Genomic DNA, 23,040 nt, shown 5'->3' with positions numbered 1-23,040 from the left:
GGGCTTAGCCACACACACCCACCCCCAACCCTGGCAGGGCTTTTCTATCTCACCTGGTACAGATGGGTGAGCGTGATGGCTGCCCGTGGTTCACTCGGTGCTATGTGGAACCCCAGGCACCCATCACCATCACTGCATGGTGGTAGGAAAGTCTGTGGGCATTTTAGGATGCCATGTGACAGGGATGGAAATACCCAGCCCAAACCCACCCACCTCTCCATGCTCCCCCCCCCAGAAAAAAATCCAGAGCACAACAACCGGTGTCACTTGTCCCACCCTTCATTCAGCCAAGTCATGGAATCGTATAGCATAGCCTGGGTTGGAAGGGACCTCCAAAGAGCATCTACTCCCAGGAGATCCTGACCCCAAACACTAGAAGATGCCAATGGTGGCCACTGCCCTCCCACTGGAGAAGAAAAACCCTGAAGACAGCAGCTGCTAAAGAGCATCCCAAGTTTATTGTGACATCGCTTTCCCTTGAGGACAAGGAGGTGACCATACACGTCTCATGCCAACGCACAGGAGGCAAGGGTACAAAAGCAATGCCCCAGGCCCGAATTCGGGGTGGTGTGAGGGCTGAGGGAGTCCTTTCTCCCCAAAGACATGGCAATAAATAAGGTTTTAGTCTCTGAAAAATTTTTTAGCATTGTTTTTTCCACTGGGTTTTCTTCTTTTTTTGTTGTTCTTTTCTTTTCTTTCGTTCCTTTTATTATTATCATCATCATCATCGTTTTCTTTCCCCACCCTCCCTCCCCAGGAAACAAGACTTTCACTTTCTGGAACTGTACAAAATTTACACAGCAAGGGGAGGGGGGGGGCATTTGGCCTTGTTGAAGGGGGATGGAGAGCAGCGGGCACAGCTCACCCCTTTCCTTCTTCCCACCAACCACCCACGATGCCCAGCAAGGCCAGGAGCTTGGCACGAAGCAGCACCCAAGGCGGGAGTGGGAGTTGGCGGTGAGGCACATGGGTGCAACTGGGCGCCTTCTGCAGCAGCAGCACACCCCGCTGGGAGGGGACAAGGACAGACAGGGACATACTGGTGATGTGCTTTCTTGTGTGGCTTTTTTTTTTTCCTCTTCACTTTTATGCTTTTTTTCCCCCTTTGCTTTCAGAGTCCCTCTGGCCAGCTAACCAGAGCAGCCACCAGTTCTCCTTGAATGGCAGCCTGGCATCACCGGCATCACCCCAGAGCTGGGGGCTTGGTGGGGACCCCACGGTCAAGGCATGCCTGCAGGACAAGGGCAAAGCCAGGCACCCTGGGCAGCAAGCATGGAGCTGGATTATATCCACTGCACTGAATGGTTTCAGCCTGCTGAGTGTGGGGGCTGTGGACTGTGCAAAGGGAGGTGGTGGCTGTCACAAGCTCAGGAATGTGGGAATGGGACTGGTGCTGGGGGAGTCTGGCTGGGAGCAGACCCTATGGGGCTGATGGGCTGTGCCAAAACCACCTGGGGCCTCCCTGGCTACCCGCACCCACCCTTGGGAGCCTGTCAGCCCCACAGCACCAGAGAAGGTGGGTGGCTGATACTGGCAGGGGGTCTCACACCACAGTCTCCTGCACTTGTCATTGAATGGGTGCTTCTGCCCCTGATGAAGCACCCTTTGGCCCCCCTTTGGGGGGAAAAAATCTTTGCAATACCCTCAACACAAACATTCCCCACAACACCTGGGGTGGCTAGTCTCCACATGCCAGCCCTGGGCATCCCAGCTGACATTGCCACAGCCCAGCTTGGCCCTTGGGCATCTCAGGTTGCAGGATTGGTGGTGTTTTTTTTTCTTTTTGTAATTCCTTTTTTCCCTTTTTAATTTCTTTTTTTATTTTTAGAATTCCTTTCTTCTTTTTTGTCATTCCTCCCAGCAGCACGACCAAGGCAGAACCCACAGCAATGCATTGTAGGCGCTCCTGCACGCCCAGGAATAAATCGCAGCCCCGCTGCCGCCGCACCACAGCTCTGCTCCCACACAGACCCGGCAGCATTGTCCCCAGGCAGTGGGGCGACAGCCCCGGCCCGACAGGTCCCCAGCCTCCCTAAAATAAACCCTTCTACAATATAGACTTTTCTTTCTGCTGAGGCTCTGGGCAGGGCCGAGCCGCGTTTCAGCTCCATATGGAAAAATAACTTGGAAATAGCAGCGGTGCTGGGCCAGAGGAGTGCGGGGCTGGCGCGGGCACCGGGATGGATTCTGCCATCCCTGATTGTCCTTCCCTCCCTCCGTCACACCTCCCGCAGAGTCCTAGCCCTGTGCCGAGGTCCTCGCCGTGCGTCCCATGTGCCAACACCACTCTTGTGCTTACACCCAAAGGCATCTGTGCCCCCCACCCCAAGCACAGCCACCCCCGGCAGTCGCCGATGCCACCCTCCTCTACCTCCCAGCCCTCCAGGGCTGATTCCTACGGGAAATCCTGGAAAGGTCAACCGCCGGCGGATGCCCTCGGTGCTGGGCTTGCGGGCTGGGGAGGGGAGAGAGGGGGGCCGGGGCAGCGGGGTGAGCAGCGTTTAGAAAGGGGGGTGATCCATGTCGTCCAGCCAGGAGGCTGGGCTGGTAGGAAAGTCTGGGTACCCGACGCTGCTCCCTGTGGAGATGTCGGAGGTGGGCCCCCCCCCAGCCATGGCTCGCAGCGTCTGACTCACCCCCTGCGCCCCGTGGGCCACCAACCCCAGGCTGCCGTCCATGGCGTAGTCCAGCCCGTTGAGCAAGGGCGGGTGGGACGGCAAGGAGGAGATGGAGGACGGCGACTGTGGGAGACCGTAGGGACTGCCGTCCCGCAAGTCCTGGTACGACTGTCCTGTCCCTTCTATGGAGAAGCCGCCGTTCAGCAACTGTCCGCCCGCCACGTCTCCCACAGTGCCATAAACCCTGTTGGTGTGGCCGAGCTCGGAGAGGAGCTGGTCTTCTGCGGAAGGAGGAAGGAGAGGGGGATCAGTACAGCTGAGACTCTCACAGTGCCCCCACTCCACGCTGGCACCCTGCTCACCACGGAAGCTGAGCTCACTGTCGCTGACGCCGCAGTCCTCAGCCGAGCTCTCCTTCTCCAGCTTGCCGCCCCCGCGGCTCCGCTTGACACTCTTGTAGAACTGTCCCCAGCGGTGTCGCCCTGCGTCCTTCTTCAGACGCTTCTCCTTGGCCCGGCGGTTCTGGAACCACACCTGGGGCAGGAAATGCAGGCACTGATGGCATCACAGTACACCACCACCACCTTGGCACATCTGCATGCCAGCACCATGGCAATGCTGCATCCCTACATCTCTGCCACCCGGCATCTCCTCAACCTGGCATGCCAGCACCCTGGCACTCCAGCACTCCTGCAATCCTGTATGTCAACATCTCTGCAACCCAGCTCCCACACACCCCTGCAAACCAGCTGCCCTGGAACCCAGCATCCAGGCACCCCCGTATCCTGGCACACCAGCACCTGTGCAACACATGCAACTCCTACAACCCCATGCAACATGCCAGGCTGACAGCCTGGCACACCAGCAGCCTGGCATGCCTGCATCCTATATTCTTGCAACCCTGTAGCCCAGCTCCCTTGCACTCAGGCAACCCAGAACTCCAGCAGCCCAGCAGCCCAGCCACTCTTGCCATCCCAATACCCCTACCTCTCTTGCATCCCTGCACCTGTGAAACATGGTATGGGAACACCTGTGCAAACCCCTTCCCATACACCCCTGCAGCCTCATATTCAGGCACCCTTGCATGCTGACACACCAGTACCCCTGCAGCCTCTCAACAACCCTACAACCTTGCTTGACAGCAGCCCGGCAACCCAGTACCCCTACAGCCCAACTCCTACACATCCATGCAACCCAGGACCCCTGCAACCCTGCATGCCATCATTGCTGCACACTAGCAGGCCAGCACCCTAGAACATCAGCACCCCTGCAATTCACTGCACCATTGCAACCCAGATGTCACGCACCCCTGCAGCCCAGCCCACCTGCAGCCCAGCATGTTAATGCCTATGCAGCCAAGCTCCCACACACTCATGCAGCCCAACATCCCTTCAACCCAGCATTAGGTACATCAGCACCTCTGCAGTCTCTCATGCCAACACCCCTGCAATCCAGCCTGCCAACACTCCTGCAGTTCAGCACATCAGCACCCGTGCAATCTAACTCCTACACACCCATGCAACTCAGCAGCCCTGCAACCACACATGCCAGCACTCCTGCAGCCCGGCACCTCTGCAACCCAGCAGGCCAGCACCCTGGCACCCCTGCAGTGCTACATGCCAGGTTCCCTGCAACCTAGCTCCCATGCATTCGTGCAACCCAGCATCCCTGCAATCCACCTCCAAAACATCAATACCACCCCAATACCCGTGCCACCTCTGTGTCCCCTGAAGGCTGGCACCCCTGAAGCCTATCACCTCTGCACCCTGGCACCCCTGCATCCCCCTTCACTTGGGGCAAGGCAGAGAGGGGGGCATCCCCTTGTCCTCACCTGCACCACCCTCATGTCGAGCCCCGTCTCGGAGGAGAGCTGCTCCCTCACATGTCGGGCAGGCTTGGGGGAGTTTTTGTAGGCATTCTTCAGGGTTTCCAGCTGCTTGGCTGTGATGGTGGTCCGGGGCCGCTTAGCACCCGCCTCGGAGTCGTCTGCAAGCAAAGGAGCCAGGACCAGCCCCAAACACGGCAGCATGAGCAACCTTGAACCAGCCCATACCACTGGGGAGAAACTCCCCAAACCCTCCTGCCCCGGAGCCCACAGCAACCCCTTCACATAGGCACAATGCCAACTGTGTGACCCATGGCCACCCCTTGGTGTGATGCCCCACCTGGCAGCCCTTTCAAGGTGCCTACCATTCTGCTTGGCGGTCTCATAGTCCTCCTTGCAGACCAGCCGCCCGTCCTCCATCAGGTAGAACTCATCACCAGTGGCCAGCTGCCGGCTGCAGATGATACAGGCAAAGCAGTGGAGGTGGTAGACGAAGTCCTGGGCTTTGCGGACCACCTGGGTGGGGGGGATGCCCTGCTGGCATGCCGTGCATTTGGTCCCAAAACGCCTGCAAGGAGAAGTGGGTCGACCCTGAGCCCTCTGGCCAGGTGGACTTGGCTGCAGATGGCACAGGGACCAGGAGACAGGGCAGAGTTTAAACCAGCAATCAACCTAATTATGCATGACACTTCACACAAAGGGGGTTTATCTTCTTCAGAGTGAAAGACCAGCCTAATGGAGCTGAGGAAGGTTTGATTTTAATGGTTCTTTTAACTAATGCTTATAGGCTGCCTGATTTTCCCCTGCAAGGACAGTACATATTTCATCCACATTAATACCAAATAAATTAATTGCACCGCCCTGCTCGCGTGATGAATCCCAGATTAATGCAGAATGATGGGGCTCTTACACCCTAATGACAGCCTCACGGGGGCCTCGGGTGGGCCAGCCTGGGGGAGGCGTGGGCCCCAAGCAAGCCCACAGCACAGCTGCAAGGAGCGTGCAGGAAGCGCGCAAGGAGCATGCAAGAAGCGTGGCAGCAGCATGCGATGATCGTGCAAGAGCAGTGTAAGAAGTATGCAAGAAGCACACAGGAAGTGTGGAAGAAGCATGCAAGGACCATGTAAGAATGGAACAAGAAGTGTTCCAAGAAGAGTGGAAGCAGCATATGAGTGTGCCAGAGCGGGGCAAGAAGAGCGAAAGAAGCCTGCAAGAACGGTGTGAGGAGCATGCCCGAAGTGGGCAAAGAGCATGCAAGGTGTGTGCAAGCAGCATGAAACAGTCGTGGAGGAAGCATGCAAGGACCATGTAAGAATGGTGGAAGAAATGTAGAAGGAGCATAGGATGGAACAAGAAGTATTCAAAAAGTGTGGGAGCAGCATGCAATGAGCATGCAAGAAGTTTGAAAGAAGAATGCAAAGACCATGCAAGAGTCATGCAAGAAGCATGGAAGAGGCATGCAAGAATAGGGGAAGAAGCATGCAAGAATGGGGGAAGAAGCATGCAAAGGACATGCAAGAATGGGAGAAGGAGCAGGCAAGAAGTGTAAGCAGCATTGAAGAAACAGGGAAGAAGCATGCTGGGACTGTGTAAAACGGTGCAAGAAGTGTGGAAGGTGCCTGTAAGGAACATGCAAGAATGGTGGAAGTGTGGAATAAGCAGGCAAGGAGCATGCAAGGAGAGTGCATCTTGCCCATCAGCCTCCATGGATCACAGGCACTCTCTTGTAGAAGTTTAAGGTGTCCATCACTCCAGGTGCCCCCATAAGCTGTGTGGGTGCAGCCCAGGCTGTGGCAGGGTACTGTTGCCCTGTGCAGATGTGAAGGATAACAACTGGATCACCTCTGGGTCACATCTGGTGTAAGATGGTTGACACGTGGCATGAAGTGGTGGCAGCTCAGGAGAAAATCAAAAAGACATGGACAGTGCACTGCTGTGAGCTTTCAGACTGACATGTGGCAGATTTCCACCAGCACTACAAGGGTGCTGATGGCTCTGCCCTGCTCCCATCAGAGGGGTGCCAGGACTCCATCCTGGCATTGCACAGCAGCCCCAAGGCAACAAAGCTACCAGAATAAACCTGTCCCCTACACCACCTGCCATCAAGGAGCAGCCCAGGAAAAACACTGAGCCCTTTGCTGCCCAACACCAAGGCTGGAGGGCACATTCAGGGATGTCCAAGGGGTAGAGCCACTCCTGGCACCTTCAATATGCTGAACATTGCCCAACCATGCTAAATCACCCTGTGAATACCACAGTTGCCCATGCCTTCATGCCATCTGGAAAGCCAGAGTACAGCTACCAAAGCTGGGTCTCCAAGGCTGTCCCTGAGTCACACAGGTCACCCAGGGACAGGTGGCAGGCACAGGGCATGAGTGATATTGTCACCATTTTGGCAGCTGCTTAAAGCAGTGTAGGAAGCAGAAGGTGTGGAGGGAGACCAGGGTTTGCCTCATTTTCTGGGCTAGTGTCCTAAAGAGAGATTCCTGGACATCTTCTGGGGAGGCATCAGTTCGGAGGGAGGGATGGATGCAGGCAGAGGTGGAAGGGAAGCAGGGAAAAGATGGAGGGAGGGAGGAAAAGATGAAGAGAAGGAGGAATAAAGCAAGGGAAGGAGGGAGAGAGAAGGGGGGAGAGAGAGAGGAAGGAAGGGAGGGAGAGAGAGGGGAAGGAAGGGAGGGAGAGCGAGAGGGGAAGGAAGGTAGGGAGAGAGAGAGGGGAAGGAAGGTAGGGAGAGAGAGAGGGGAAGGAAGAGAGGGAGAGAGAGAGAGAGGAAGGGGTTAGGGAAGAAGAGAGGGATAGGACAGACCAGCAATGCTCCTCTGGGCCCAAGACTGAGCTGTTGCACACTTTCCAACCCTTATCACCCCTCTGACTATCAGCTTCTCCCAGAACACTATTAAATCAATTTCAGCACACACTCTACAGCATCTCCAGATGTTTCCTGCACCACCTGGGGATGGCCAGATCCAGGACAGATCTGCTTGTCGGGACCAAGAGCTATTATTTGGGGGAAGGAAAAAAATGCTGAATATATCTTATATTTTAAATAAATAAATAAATAAATAAATAAATAAATAAATAAATAAAAATTGGTCTTTTCAGAAGCAGCTTCTGCATTTCAACCCTGCCTCTGAAGTTGGCCTGAAATCCTCACGTCCTCGGCAGGTTACCTACCCCCGAATCAATGAGCGGTTGAAAGAAAGGTGAGGCGAGCGCCGAGAGGCTATTGATTGGCACCAAATAATCCAGGCAGGACCTCATCTAAGAAAGTCGCTGATCTTTCAACTCTAATTAACATTGATTACCTGCACCTTTTGGGTGACCATTTAAATGACTTGGAGATTAATAGGCTGGAAAATACCAGAAGTGAAGTGTTATTACCCAGGCAGTGGTGGCTGCTTTGACCGTTGCACGCTCCCCAGCTCTGAAGGAGAAATTCGAGATCCAGCTTTGGCCTGATGGCTGGTGGAGGGGGGACATGTAGATGGTCTGAGAGCCTGGGGATGGACAGCCAGGGAAAGTCCTGCCTGGGGATTAGCACAGGGTGTAATCACCATGGGTGGGTTTATCTGGCTGGCTGGCAGCAGGGGGATGATTGACGGAGTTGGCGCAGACAGGGATGAGCAGCAGATGATGTGAGGAGGTGGCCTTGGTCCCCAAGGTGCAGCAGCTTCTTTTGATCCCAGCCCCATCACCTGCCCCCAGGCAGCAAAATGCATCCACTGGCCAGGATCTGGCCCTCTGCCTCACAGGAGGTGCAAAGCAGCACCCCTCTGCTTCACGGTGATCCCCTGACTGGCCTCGGTGCAACACCCGCTGCCATCCCTTGGGAAAGCTCCCAGATTCCACCAGCAGCCCAGGAGCAGAGCACCCCCACTGAAAAGTCTGGGTTTAACGGGAAAAAGGGATGTCCTGTCCCATGGGAGCAGGGGAACGCCGAAGCTGGGGCATAGCACCGCTCAGAGGCAGCTGCAGTGACATCAAACGAGGATTTGATTTTTTTTTCAGGAGCAACAATAAAATAAGGATTTAAAAAAGAAGGGGGGGGGACGGGGGACGGCAGAGGACGGGGGGCGCAGGTAACGAGAGAGAGAGAACAATCCCGGTGAGGTGAGCGAGGGGCTCACTGCGCTGCCTTACGCGGGTTTCTCCTGCCCTCTAGCTCCAAGCAGAGCCGAGGCTGCTGCTGCTGAACCACTGCAGCTCCCCATCCCATCGGAGTTGGAACTCAGCACTGGGCAGGGACAGGAGCATCAAGGAGATTTGGGGCTTGCGGGAGGTTCAATCCCAACAACCAGCATCCAGCCTGCGGCAGCTGGAAACAGCCATCACTGCCTTCATTTCCTTCATATCCACAACCAAAACACAGCAACAAAAGAAAACAAAACAAAACAAAACGGAAGATGAGGCAGTTGGAGAAACTGTGTTTCAAAATAGGTTGTGTGTTGGTTTCTTGGGTGGGGAGGTGTTGTTTTTCGGGGGCCGTGCCCCTGAGAGGTACTCACTTGAAGAAATCCTCCTTGCAGTAGACGCTGCCGGCCCGGGAGAAGCAACGGTCGGCCAGCTGCATCTGGCAGTCAGCACACTTGAGGCAGGAGCTGTGCCAGTGCCGGTCCAGGACCTTGAGGATGAACTTGTCCAGGATGTGCTGGTTGCAGCCAGCACACTGGGGGATCTCTGGGCAAGGCGGGGAGAGAAGAAGAGCAGTGTCAGCTACCAATAGTCCCTGTGGTGCTCCCATCCAGCCAGTGCACCTGGCAAAGCCCCACACTGGTTTTGCAAGGTGATGGGCTGTCACCCCGTGCTTTGCCGCTGTCCCAGCACATCTTCCTTTGCCGAGCTTCACCAAAAACCCTCCAGGGTGACAAAATTCATGGCCCCACTACACACATACACACACAATGCTTTTTTCCCTCTCTTCCTTCACCTTATTTTTCAGGCTGTGCTCCCTGCCAACCTCCCTCAGTCACTCAAGGATGGCATCCTGAAACCCCCAGCCAGAGACACGATTTGTTGCTGCACCCATCCTCCAAGGGCCAGGCTGCTGAACTGACATGGAACTTCACCCATGGGGTCCTAACAATGACCCAGGGGTGCAGGACACCCAACACCTCCACTCCATCCACAAAGGCTTTTTCAGCATGGGTGAATGTGCCTTCCTCTTTGCTGCCACTGCATCTTGGGGACTGCTAGCCACCCATGCTGGTCACATTGGCCCCACCAGCAGCTGCCCAATATTCATCTCCTTGCAGTGCCAGGACACCAGGTCCAACACCCCTTTAAATGCCACTTTTGCTGTGATGAGGGGAGCAGGTTTCCACCAGCTTTCTCCCATTCAGATAGGATATTACAGAAAGAAATGGAAAATAGCAGCTGAAGCAAGGCCACATGGGAGCACAGCAGCAGCAACAGGGATCACAGCTCCAGTCCTCCCCACAGCACCCATGCCATGGGAGGATACTTGGAAAAGAAGCACTTTCCCTAAGGGAAGCTGCGCAGGCGGTCACCCAGGCTCCTGTGCAGTGTCTGCCTATAGATGGGACATCTACAGATCTGGGTAAGCTGGGTATGTCTGTCTCTCTGCCCGGAATTCAGAAGAAACATGAGGCGCTGCCGAGGTCTGCAGGGGAAGATTGCCGGTAAAACGCAGGCACGTGGGACTGACCGGCACGCCTGAGGGAAGATGGATTTTAGGGGAGAAAAACACAGCCCCACCATGTATGGAGCTGGAGCCTAGGAGCGGGAGATCAGATGCTCACGCGTAAGGGCTGCTGACGGCAAATACCGGGGGAGTGTGTGTGGGGGGGTGATTATTGGGGTTTTTTAGGCTGCTGCAGGTGCTGGGGAGGCTCAGACCGGAGCTGCTGTCCCCAGCCGGAGGGGCCGGGCTTGGGGGTCCCGCACTGAGCCGCGGTGCAACGAGCCCCGTCTACGGCGGCTCCATGCAGCCAAGGGACAAGGGACTGCAGCAGCCTGTGCTCGGTGCTACTGGGAAGGAAGTTAAAAAAGGAAGGAAAATGGAAAAGGGGAGGAAAAAAAAGGGTGTGGGGGGGGAGGGATAAGGAAGGGAGGGTATGAAAAAAGAAGGAAGATTTAAAAAAAAAAAAAAAAGAGGGGGAAAAATATAAGAGAAAAAAGGGGGTGGAAGAAAAAGGAGAAAAAATAAAGAGGAGGAAAGGGGGGAAGGAAAAGAGGAGGAAAGGGGGGAAGGAAAAGAGGAGGAAAGGGGGGAAGGAAAAGAGGAGGAAAGGGGGGAAGGGAAAGAGGAGGAAAGGGGGGAAGGGAAAGAGGAGGAAAGGGGGGAAGGAAAAGAGGAGGAAAGGGGGGAAGGAAAAGAGGAGGAAAGGGGGGAAGGAAAAGAGGAGGAAAGGGGGGAAGGAAAAGAGGAGGAAAGGGGGGAAGGAAAAGAGGAGGAAAGGGGGGAAGGAAAAGAGGAGGAAAGGGGGGAAGGAAAAGAGGAGGAAAGGGGGGAAGGAAAAGAGGAGGAAAGGGGGGAAGGAAAAGAGGAGGAAAGGGGGGAAGGAAAAGAGGAGGAAAGGGGGGAAGGAAAAGAGGAGGAAAGGGGGGAAGGAAAAGAGGAGGAAAGGGGGGAGGAAAAGAGAAGGAAAGGGGGGAGGAAAAGAGAAGGAAAAGGGGGAGGAAAAGAGAAGGAAAAGGGGGAGGAAAAGAGAAGGAAAAGGGGGAGGAAAAGAGAAGGAAAGGGGGGAGGAAAAGAGAAGGAAAGGGGGGAGGAAAAGAGAAGGAAAGGGGGAGGAAAAGAGAAGGAAAGGGGGGAGGAAAAGAGAAGGAAAGGGGGGAGGAAAAGAGAAGGAAAGGGGGGAGGAAAAGAGAAGGAAAGGGGGAGGAAAAGAGAAGGAAAGGGGGGAGGAAAAGAGAAGGAAAAGGGGGAGGAAAAGAGAAGGAAAGGGGGGAGGAAAAGAGAAGGAAAGGGGGGAGGAAAAGAGGAAGAGGGGAAGAAAAGAGAAAGAAAAAAAAGAGAGGCACAAAAGAAAGGAAAAAAAAGAGAAAGAAAAAGAAAGAAAAAAGAAAGAAAAAAAAAGAGAACAAGATAAGAGAAAGAAAAAAGAGAACAAAATAAGAGAAAGAAAAAAAAAGAGAAAGAAAAAAGAGAAAGAAAAAAGAGAAAGAAAAAAGAGAAAGAAAAAAAAAGAGAAAGAAAAAAAAAGAGAAAGAAAAAAAAGAGAAAGAAAAAAAAGAGAAAGAAAAAAGAGAAAGAAAAAAGAGAAAGAAAAAAGAGAAAGAAAAAAGAGAAAGAAAAAAGAGAAAGAAAAAAGAGAAAGAAAAAAGAGAAAGAAAAAAGAGAAAGAAAAAAGAAAGAAAAAAGAGAAAGAAAAAAGAGAAAGAAAAAAGAGAAAGAAAAAAGAGAAAGAAAAAAGAGAAAGAAAAAAGAGAAAGAAAAAAGAGAAAGAAAAAAGAGAAAGAAAAAAGAGAAAGAAAAAAGAAAGAAAAAAGAGAAAGAAAAAAGAGAAAGAAAAAAGAGAAAGAAAAAAGAGAAAGAAAAAAGGGAAAGAAAAAAGGGAAAGAAAAAAGGGAAAGAAAAAAGGGAAAGAAAAAAGGGAAAGAAAAAGATAAATGAAGAAGTATAGAGGAAAAAGAAAGCAAAAAGAGTGGCAAGAAAAGGGGGGAAAGGAAAAAGAAGAGAGGGGAAGTGGAAAAGAAGGAAAAAGGGGGAAAGAGAAAAAAAGAAAAAAGAGGAAAAAAGAAAAAAGAGGAGAAAATAAAAAAGGAAAAAAAGGAAAAAAGAAAAAAGGGGAAAAAAAGAAAAAATATGAGAAAATAAGAAAGATGAAAAAAGAAAAAATGAAAAAGAAAAAAGAAAAAAGAGAAAAAATAAAAAAGGGGTAAAGAAAAAAGAGGGGGGAAAAGAAAAAAAGATTAAAAAAAAAAGAAAAAAGAAAAAAGGAAAAAAGAGGAAAATAAAAAGAGGAAAATAAAAAAAAAAAAGGAAAAAGAGGAAAAGAAAAAAGGAAAAGAAAAAAGGGGGGGAAAGGAAAAGAAAAAAGGAAAAAAGAGGAAAAGGAAAAAAGAGGAAAAGGAAGAAAGAGGTGAGAAAAAAAAAGGAAGAAGAAAAAAAAAAGGAAAAAGAAAAAAAAAGGAAAAAGAGGAAAAGGGGGAAAGAGGAAAAGGAAAATAAAGAAGGAAAGAGAACAAGAGAGGGAAAGAAAATAAAAGAAGGAAAGAAAAAAGTAAAGAGAAAAAAGAGGAAAAATAAAAAGGAAAATAAAAACATGGGTTTTTTTAAAAGGACAGAGAAGAGAGAAAAGGGATTTGGGAAAAGGGAAGAAAAGGGGGGGGAAAGGAAGCAAGGGGAAAGAAGAGGAAAAGGGGGAAAGAAGAGGAAGATGGGGAAAAGGAGGAAAAGGGAAAAGATGAAGAAAGGGGGGAAATTAGGAAAGGGGGAAAAAGAAGGAAGGGGGGAGGAGGAAAAGGATGGGGGAAAATAAATCAAAGAGGAGGAAAGAGGGTTAAAAAAAAGAGAGGGAGGGGGGAAGAGGGAAAGAGCACAGGAAAAAATGGAATTGTTACATCCTGAAACAAGACGATTTAAGATACTTGTGGGCACCGACACTCGTCTGAAGGAAGGCAGCTCCTGTCACCATCCCCAAAATTAGCCAGCAACGACCTCAGCGCCCTTCAGTCCCTATTTACCTCTGGCATTCCAGCCTGCGTCGTGTTAACAACGGTAGAATACCTTTTAAATAAATCAACACCAATTACCCACAGCTTCCCGGGGTCCCTGTGCCTCTCCTTCTGCAGGTGGGCACCAGGCACATTTCCCCCCCGATTTATTTGTTAAAGCTGTTTCGGGAGCAAGGCAAAAAGCTGGTGGCACGCAGCTCGGCACCAGCAGGTACATCTGTGATGCTGCTGCGCAAAACCCGTCCTTATTTACTTCATAAACACGTGTGTTCGCCTATAAAAGATGTTTTATCTACAAATAGTTGTTTATATAAACATTACCTGTGTTTGTGTGTGTGCGTATGCACACACGTCTATACACACACGCCAACAAGACCAGCTTTTGCCTTCCTAAATCAGCCGCACAGCTTAATTTCACCAAGCCAGCCACAGCAGCAGGCAGTAGAACATCTTTCGCCATATTTCCAGAAGCAGGGGGGAAATTATTATTCCTTTTTTGTTTTTTCCTTAAGAAAAGACCTATTTGGGGCTCAAATCTGTTTGTGGTTATAAGGGACCAGCTCTGTGTGTGAGAGCACACACGGACGTGCAGGATTCCCATCGACCTGTTTTCCCCCCCTACTAAATAATAATAAAGGTAATAGTAATAATACAACAATAAAAATAATACTATAATATAATATTAAAAGGGGGAGCTGCAGGGGTACCAGGAGGTATCTCAGTGAAACCACTGTTTTGTCCGATGCAAGCAAAGAGAAAACATCTTTAATTCAAGCCCTTTGCGCTGCTTTGTGCTTTGAAGCCGGGGCCAGCTCTTCGCTGCCTCGCTGCCCTTGTTTCCCTTCTTTTAACTAAATTATATCATAGACATTTAACAACCTTAACGGCGTAAACCGCTCCCTTGGTGCCTTTGCAAACCACCCCCCCACACCCCCCCCCCCCCCGCCAGCATCCTAGAGCTGGCTCTATGATCTGGGTGCTCTAATAGATACTCCATCAGGGAGACCGGGGTGGGGGGGGACACACAGACGTCTAGGTCCCTCCTCCCCCATCCTGAGGACGCCCCCATCCCCCCCCCCCCGGGATGCTGCAGCCTCAATTCAAACTGCTCCCTGGGGTAGAGGTGGTGTGAGACTGGGGGTCATCCCCCTAGCCTCGGGATGATGTGCCCGGAAGAGGGACAGTACCCTTTGCATCCCTGCATCCCGACGGGCAGGATTTGGCCGTTACCCAGGAAAAGCTGTGGTCAGCTCTTAAATTCCGCCTCCTCCACCCCCACCTCCACCCCCAGGAACACCCAGCACCCTTCCACGCCCCGGAGCACCGGAGCGATGCCCCGACACGGTGTGCGGAGGTCTGGCCGTCCGCCGCCGTTACCGTGATTTATTAGCAGCGGGTCCATCTTTCCACCTCTCCCTCTCTCCCCGACGGAAAAGAAAAGAAATAACGATGGAAACGAAACAAACTCGCAGGTGGCCTCAGAAATCCCTCAGACCCCCAAAATCTCCAAGGCTGAGGCGAAGGCGAGGGGAATGTCGGGTGAAGGTTTGGGGAGGATGTGTCCCCCTCAGCCCAGCCCCGCCGGATCTGGACCATTCCAGACTCTGAAGTGCCAACTCCTAACCACCACCACCACCACCACCACGTCTTTTGGGTTGGGGTTTTGTCTTTTAAGCAGAAGAAATTATCACCCGGCGTAGTGGAAGGTGTAGCAGAACGGGTGCCTCGGCAATGCAGGTGGGAAACGGGAGCACAAAGGCAGTTTGCCAATCCCCGTCCCCACCACCCTCCACAACAAACGCCCATCGCAAGAAAAACACCAGGTCAGGGACTCTAAATCGACTTTCTGCGGGGAGGAAGCCTCATTCCTTTACATGCAAAACAAAAAAAAGAGGGGGTGGGAAATAAAAGGGGGAAAAAAACCACCAACACACACAGAGAAAAGCCCAACGCCGATTCATTTCTCTGCAGCGCGCAAACGACTTTTCCAGTGGCGATTAATCAAATCCCCCCCGTCACCCGCTTGGCCACAGGCTGGCGGCACCTGGGCACCATTCCCACAGGCTTTGGCAGAAGTTTTTCCTTCGGTGAGCTTTGCAAAACAATATTCATCAATAATATTCGGGGGTATCTTGTTTAACCATCCCGTCCGCGAGGCTAGCTTTGTCGGGGGAAGCGGGGGTGGAAGTGCTGGGGGAAAAGGCTCGGCTCCCCAAAATCTTGATGCTGTGTGAAATAGTCGCTGCTCAAATAAGGAGGCTGGTTAAATCGAGAGGAAAACCTGTGATTTAACAGCGACTAGAATGAAAATGTCACGGATTTTTCTGCCCATGTAACACCGAGGTGCTTCTGGAGCGGGAGGTGACCCTGGTGCAGGCAGCGGGGCCAAATTCACCCCTCGTCCCCGAATTCCATTCCTGCTTCCTTGACCAGAAACGATGCCCTTTGGCCGCAGTGAGCCCTGCATGTGTGTAACTGAGGCAGGATCAGGCCCCACACTGGTGACACCGGGCCGGGGCTCTCAGCGGCTGAGGGGCATTGCAGAGCGATGCGAAACTTTTATGCCCGCCTACCCTCACTTAAGTTTGGTCCTGTCAACAATTTTTGCCCTTAAATAAATTATAATAATCATATCTCGTTTGATTGTTTCCTGATAATTTCCGATACATGTGAATTAGGGCCGAAATGGCAATGTCACAGGCAGGAGATCTCGGTGGCACCAAACCGGGGAGCTTTGCTGGGGCGATTCCTGCTCCGAGGTCGTTTGAGACACCTGATTTTGCCTTCGAGGGCATGAAAGAGACCCTGTGGCTGGGAACCGGAGGTGTTAGACGGTGGCAGGGGACTGGGGAGGATTTGGCCATGGGACGGACCATCGCCACCCCCGCACGCTCCTGCTGGAATTATTCTGCTGCAGTAAAATACGGTTAAACGTGCCCGCTCGCCTCCCTCCCCCATTCCGGGGGCCGGGCAACGGGGGATAATGGATACAGCGCCCCCCCCCCCCTCCCCCCCCCCCCTCCGAAGCAGGATGGGGACTGGCCGGGCAGCAGCGGGCAGGGGCACCGGAATCGCTCCCCACGGAGACACCCACGGAAAACGAGTGACAGCTACTCGGGGGTGGGGGGTGGGTGAAGGGGAAACGGGGGTCAGTACGGGGCACAGAACGGCGTGGGGTCTCCGGGGGTGGACAGCGACGAGTGAGGAGGGAGGCAAATCTCGGTCTGGAGCGAGCGGGCGCCCGGGGTGTGCACACCCTTCTACTCCTGTGTGTCCCCTGAAACGCGGCCGAATCCCAGCCCTCATGGCTGCCCGCCCTGGTCGGCCTCTCCTGGGCCTCGGGCCCGTCTCACCCCGCAACTTTCTGGGTGCCCCTCGTGGGATGTTGAATGGGGCAGAGCATCACTTGGCTTTCCCCCCTCCTCTAGGCCTGCTGGGACACCCTGATTCTCGAGAACCGTTTGCAAACGGATATATTATTATTATTATTATTATTATTATTATTATTATTATTATTATTATCATCATCATCATCATCATCATCATCATGGTCATCATGGTCATCATCATCATCATACCCACGCAGCTACAGCCCCTACCCGCCGCCTGAGAAGCGCCGGGGCTGGATCGGGGGCTCTCTGGGACACAGCTACCCCCGCATCGGTTCCACGCATCCATAAGCTCACACAACATAGAGCTCGGCCCTAGAGAATCGGGGAGGCTGCCGGCCCCTATGGCTCACAGCCGATTACCGCCGTGTGCGTCTCACTGGAACACGCTCCTGACCCTATACCCGCGGGGTACCTATACCCCAGTGTACACACACATCCACGCATACGTGGTGCATAGACCCCCCTCCAGACGCTCGTATACAGACCTCCCCGGCACGCATAGGCATGTGCTTTGACACAGGCATGCTACCTGTAGCTACAGAGCATATATGTGCGCCTATAGATGTATAGGTGATTTTTTGATAGACACAGACACGGCGCCATCGCTCCACGCACCGAGCCGGGTTTGCCGTCCCGGTAACAAACCCGCCAGCCCCTGTGTCCCTTCTCACTGCTGCGTTCACCCGCGAGGCGCTACCTGTCGCGATAAACGGTATAAGCAGAGGGTCGCGCGCTGCGGGCCGGGGATGCGGGCGGGGAGCGGGCTAGTCCCCCCCACATGAACACCTCAACACTCATGAATGCTTGCACACACACAGAACCGGAGTCGCGGCCGCACCGACCTCCCCGTCGGGGCCGGAGCCGCATCGCTCTGCACAGCTCCCGCTACCACCTCTTCCCGTCCGCCCGCTCGCCCGCCCCGGGGCATCGCTTTCCCTAATTTTGGCGCTGCTAAAAACGAGGAAAAATTAAAGGGGAGAAAAAAGTCCAGACGCCCGGTCAGCAGTGGCAGGCACCTGTCCAGCCCGCAGGGCGCTGCCCTTACAGCCCCTGCCCGCCCTGCCCCGCCGGCCCGGGGCCGCCTTTGCGGTAGGGAAACGAAGGAAGGAGAAGAGAAAAAGCGTCCTTACGTTGCACCGGCACACCGAGGATCTCGGGAAGCCCCTTGACAGCCCCTTCAGCAGCGAGCGCGGAGCTTTGCATCATTTTATTGGCCCCGGGGCGGGGTGGGGGGGCGGCGGAGGGGACACAAGAGGGGGTAGGGTATAGATTGCAGCCCGGGCCGGCGGAGCCCCGCGGCGGGAGGCAGCGCCGGGTCCCGCGGGCGGTGCCGGTGCCGGTGCCGGCCCGGGCGCGCCGCCGCAGCTGTGCCCGCCAGCGCCGCCCGCCTCCCATTCATTCACCCTGCGGGGAACGCGCCTGACGTCACCGCCCGCAGGGGGGCGGGGGCGGAACGGGATGTCCCTGGCCAATCGCTGCCCGCTCCGCGCCGCCGGGGCGGGGCTTGAAGGAAGAAGGGCGGGGTTTAATGTCAGGGGCGGGGCCTGCGGGGAAGGGGCGGGGCTAGGGGCGCCCCGCGGCCGCAGGGAGCAGCGGGGCCAAGCCTGGCTTCGAGCGAGTGTCGCAACACAGTGCTGTCACGACTAAGAGCGCTGTCCAGTGCCAAGCAGCCCAGTCCAAGGGTGCCGGTGGTGGAGCAGAGTGAAGAGCCAAAGGCCCTGGCCCCATTGTTGGGGCTCAGGGACACTGTCCTACTCCATAGGAGGTGGTGGCGAGTATCCTCTTTGGGCATACAGCCCCAGTCCTGTTCCTCCTGCTTCTGGAAGTGGAAGTGAGGGCTCAAGGGCTCAGCCAGGCGGGCACCTTCTCTGGCTCTGAAAGCTGTCTCTTTTGCCACCATGCCAACACGAGTCCAGTGTTTGGTAAACCCTATGGGCAGCCACAGTGCTGGCAATTTCTGCTTGGAATTCTGTGCTAGGATGCACTCATCCCAATGGCAGCTTCTCTAGGGGCACATCTGGGCAAGGAAAAGGACACCGCACCTCTGCACTACTGCAACATGCCCAGCACAACAGCCCACTGGCCGCTGTGGCACAAGGGTGGTGACGCCAAAGACATATGGCAAAGGGCTCAGCATCCTTCCAGAAGGATCTCCACAGGCTTTTACTGAGGGAAACCCCTGGGGCAACCCAGCCTGTGGCACCAGAGTGAAACCAATATGTCAAGACATAGTGGTACCCAGTGGCAAAGGGCCAAGCAAGGAAGCTCACTGAAATGCAGCTGAAGTTAGACAGAGCCAGTGCCTGAAGCACCACCTTCCCTGATGCTCACCACGTCACTGCTCAGGGAGAACCGTGCCAAATGTCCATGATATGCGGTGACATCCCGCTCTGCCCAGCTAGGGGGGGCTTAGAGCGTTGAGCCTGCCCGAGAGGAGTGAAAGCTCCGTGGTGGCACACATGGCAGCTCTGGGAGGGGAGAATGCTCACCCAGCCCAGAGTACAGCTGCCCTTGGCTAATGTATGCCCTTCTGTGCCTTCCTTTCCACCCTGAAATGTAAACAAGGAAGAGGCTTTTCTCACCTGTAAAAACCTGAAATGGACCCTCAGGAAATGTGCAGGTGGGACATGTCAGGAATTTGAGTAAAAAAGGGACAAAAACCAGTTGCTTAAAAACAGAAGTGATAAAACCTAAGAAAAGTGGTAAGCCTGATGGATCCTTATGAAAAAAAAGAAATAGTTTTTCAATAGTCTGCTAGGTTTTAGCCCCAAAACTTTGTTTTACCAACAAAACCTCTTCCAGCTTATCTCAAACCACTCAGCATAGAACTGTATGCACTCATTGCAGGAGTGACTCCCGCCTTTGCAGTCCACTGAGCTCCAAAATTTGCTCCCCACAACAAGGGGGTTTGCCCACGTGATAAATCCCATCCCCGCCCACTCCATCCCCTCCTCTTTTTCCCTAAATCAAGTGTCGACTCTTAAGTGCATTAACCACATCCAGGCCCCCACCGCCCCCAGCCACCTGCGCTCCCCACCCCCATGGGGCAGGGGCCACCATCCTCACTATGTGGTCCCCAGCCGGCTGTCTGCTCTCCATAGAACACAGCTCCCAGCCCAGGGAAGGAGAAAAGCAGGTCCCTAAGGTGGAATTACTAGAGAAGTTTAGCAAGACATGTGGACATGGAGACAGACATACTGCCCTGTGGCCTCTCTGTACCACCACTTTGCATTTCCACCCTATTTCCCTAATTATTCCACCGCTGCCGGGAGTCATCTCCATCCCTCCCTCTACACCACGCTCTGATTTATCTCTCAGCCAGGATAACAGCTCACTCCACCCCCTTCTCCCGGGGGAATTCAATTTTCATTCATTTTTCTGCATTGCCAGATTGATCCAGCCCCCTCTGCCCTGCTCCAGATCACTCATGGCCATGGTGTGCAGGCAAAGGGAGTCACACAGCACCAAGCTTTCACCTTGGGGGAGCATCCTGGTTGCCACCACTGAAGAAAAGAACCCCCACCAGCGTCTTCCTCTCTGCTCACTTTCAGCTTGCCACATCTTCCCAGTAGCGCCTTCATCCTTTCTCTGCCTTGTAGTATTGCTTTGTCCCCCTCCATCCTTCCTGTTGTCCATCTCATCCTCGTGTTGGTGGTATTTTGGTCTCTTTTTTTGTTGCTGGGTTGGGGGGGGGGGGGTTTGTATGGTTTTTTGGGGGTGGGGTGTTTCCCTTGTTGCTTTGCTTTTCTCAGCACACCACATTATCCTGGCATGTGAGGAGGAGAGGGCAGTGGAGCTGGACACAAACTGCTGGCCCAGGAAAACAATCTTTGTACCATCTAAAGTGCTGCCAGATCCCCATAGTGCCCCAGGAAGGGGGTTACATGTAATGAGCATGAAATGAGCCCCCTGCCTCAGGTTTTATCCTCCTCCCAGAGCTGAGGGGTGGTGGTGATCAGCTTGCAGTCGGGTGAATGTCATGCTTTTCATCAGGTTGTATTCTGGGGGGGAAGGGGGGGGCGGCGTGTGTGTGCCCTGGCCTCACACAAGTGCCCCACTCCCTCCTCTGGCTCTGAAGACAGATGAAGGCACCAGCAGAGCGACATGACAATGCAAAACTCACAGATGAGTAGGGATGGTGCTCTCACACCTTCCCACACCTCTCACACCTACCCCTCAAAAAGCAGGTAAACACCAGCGCCTTCGCCAGGACCCCAGACTCTCTTCATGTGCTCCAGCTCTGAGTGCAGGAACGGGGGCTCTTTTGGGCGGTGTGACACTGAGAGGGACAATGGTGCATTGTTCCCAGGTGCAACAGGGGTGTTTCAATGCAGAATTAGGGAGGTATAAGGAAAACCCACCCCTGGCCCATGCCTGGGGACATGTGAGCCCAGCCATGTCCTCCACCAACAAAGCCTGAGGGGTCTTGGAGGTGCTAGGGATCTCAGTCAACAGTGAGGCTTCATACCACCAATGCAGTGAGTCTGTCAGGTCTCAGCCCAGCTCCCACAGCCACTTTATGTGACAAAACCAGCTCCCCCCACCCAAGGCAGGGACAGCCTAACAGGGTCAGAGCCACCTTTTGGCATGGGACCACCTTTCCTCTGGACTGCACTGAGCGTAGCACCCTGAGCCTTCATGTCAGCAGCAGCCCACTTCTTAATTACCCTGATAATTACCTGTGACCCTATCCCACAAAGCCCCCCTAGTGCCAGGGCTGCCCGGAGCAAGGACAAGCACGGCAAAACTGAAGTACTCACCAGCAGCTGGAGAAAGCCTCTCCTCTCGCAGGCGCTGCCGGACTGGGCGTTGCTAATTGTAATTGAAAATTAATCGACGTGAAGTGAACCTCCGCTGGGTTTATGGCCCAAGCATGGGCGGATGGGTGGCTGCTGGTGGAGAAGGGCTCTGGTGCGTGCTGAGGAGGGACTAGGGAAGCAGGGTGAGGCGAGAGGGAGCGAGTACCGAAAGGACAGGAAGGTGGCTGGGTGTGCAGGGGGCCGGCCACCGGCCTCGGGAAAATTAAATTGCGCTTGAGGGTAAATTGTATTAGGAGCAGCGGCCGCCCCGCGCCAGCCTGCGGCCGTTTGGGTAATTAGCCCCAGGGACAGCCCGGCTTGTGACAGCACTGGGAAGGGCTCCTGGGGGGCTTGGAGTGGGGGGCGTCCCTTCAGCACAGCCCATCCCACCCGTGAGTGTGGGTATGGCACAGTTTGATGCCCACCCTGTGCCAAGGTTTGGGAAGGGAGTCACCATCCCGGTGGGGTACAGTATGAGGGACCCCACTCTGGGTAGCACTAAACCCTGCAGCAGACTCTTGCGTGCAATGGGGCTCACCAGGTGCTGGGGTGGGAGACACCCCAGTGCCACAGCCAGGGAGAGCTGGGGCCAGGAGGATTGGGACTGCACCAAACAGGATTACGGAAAGTCTATTTACTGGACTCTCTTTTTCCTGTGTGCATGGTGGCTTTAGCTCCCAGGCCCTGTAAATCTGTCCAGCAGGCCTGTTGGGGATGCTAATCTGGGCAGCCCTGCCTGCTCCCAACCTGCTCCACCACCCACCTCCTCCCCACAGCGCCCATCTCCCCCCCACAGCACCCACCTCCCCAGCCCTAAACCCCTGCAATGTTCCACTGCATCCCCCAATGCACTCCCACCTACTGCATCCCCCAATGCACTCCCACCTACTGCATCCCCCTCATACATCCTCCAGTCTGTCCCCTGGAGCCCTTCAGGGGCTGAGCATAGCCACGGGCAGCCTCCCCCTAAGCAAGCTCTTGGTGCTACACAGCCGGCAGGGAGGGGGTGCACAGGGGGTTATTGATGTTGGGGATAAACCCCCTAGGGAAATCAAGGAGGAGGCAGCAAGGCTGTGGTGATGAGACCTTCCTCATCCATCACCTGTCAGTGGGCAGGACCAGGTACCACTGTGGGGGATGTAACCCCCTCTCCACATTAGGATGAAGCCACTGAGGACCCAGCTAAGGGATATGGTCAATATCAAGTGGGTCAGTGGTGGCAGGGCAGGAGTGCCAGCCCCACATACCAGAGGTCTGACCAAGCACAGACACCAAAGAAGAAAAGAGGGAGCAGTAAAATTTGTTCCAAGGGTAAGAGAGGAAAGGCTGTTGAAGCCAGAGCTGCCAGTGCCTGAGGGAGCAGCAGAGCCAGATGCTCTCCTTCCCCCTTCCCACCAGCCCTCGCCTCCCACCTGGGCAAAGTGAAGATATCAAGAAGAAGGCTCCAAATCGGATTGACACCCCCCTCCCCCTTAATAAAGTTTATTATCGGACGGGCTCTAATCCTTTTAAATCCCCCACGCAGGGGGAAGGGCTGGGATTAGGGAAGGGCAGCATAATCCCAATGAATTTGTTACAGGGGGATTTAGGCAGCGCCAGGAGAGCAGATGGCCCCGGACCTGGCTCTGGAAAACAACCATTTTCCTTAATGATTCCTAACAAGGATAAAAGGGCAGAAAGAATCGGGGACAGGCACCTGCAGTGGTCCCAGGCCCTGGGGGAGATGCACATGTGTCTCTCTCTGCTCTGGACCATGGGCACAG

General features: G+C 54.0%; 1 protein-coding gene across 3 annotated transcripts; it reads right to left on the bottom strand.

Moving 5' to 3' along the window:
• Window positions 1-439: 439 nt before the first annotated feature.
• On the bottom strand, window positions 440-17,837 carry LHX4 (LIM homeobox 4). Of its 3 annotated transcripts, XM_068140512.1 has the most exons (6): window positions 17,609-17,837; window positions 8,952-9,123; window positions 4,809-5,011; window positions 4,450-4,604; window positions 2,981-3,152; window positions 440-2,899 (listed from the first exon to the last, which is right to left on the bottom strand). In XM_068140512.1, the coding sequence occupies exons 1-6, from the start codon at window positions 17,682-17,684 to the stop codon at window positions 2,502-2,504; spliced, it is 1,176 nt and encodes a 391-aa protein (XP_067996613.1). In that variant the 5' UTR covers window positions 17,685-17,837; the 3' UTR covers window positions 440-2,501. The 3 variants fall into 3 exon arrangements, with proteins under 3 accessions (XP_067996613.1, XP_067996615.1, XP_067996614.1); XM_068140514.1 differs by lacking the exons at window positions 8,952-9,123; window positions 17,609-17,837 and adding an exon at window positions 8,587-8,658; XM_068140513.1 differs by lacking the exons at window positions 8,952-9,123; window positions 17,609-17,837 and adding an exon at window positions 7,828-8,038.
• Between the last annotated feature and the right edge of the window lie 5,203 nt (window positions 17,838-23,040).

The sequence above is a fragment of the Melanerpes formicivorus genome, unplaced genomic scaffold (genome assembly GCF_026170545.1).
Source record: "Melanerpes formicivorus ecotype bairdi unplaced genomic scaffold, bMelFor1.0.p_v2 SCAF_7, whole genome shotgun sequence".
Lineage (NCBI taxonomy): Eukaryota > Metazoa > Chordata > Aves > Piciformes > Picidae > Melanerpes > Melanerpes formicivorus.
This window is presented reverse-complemented; position numbering and strand designations above follow the sequence as displayed.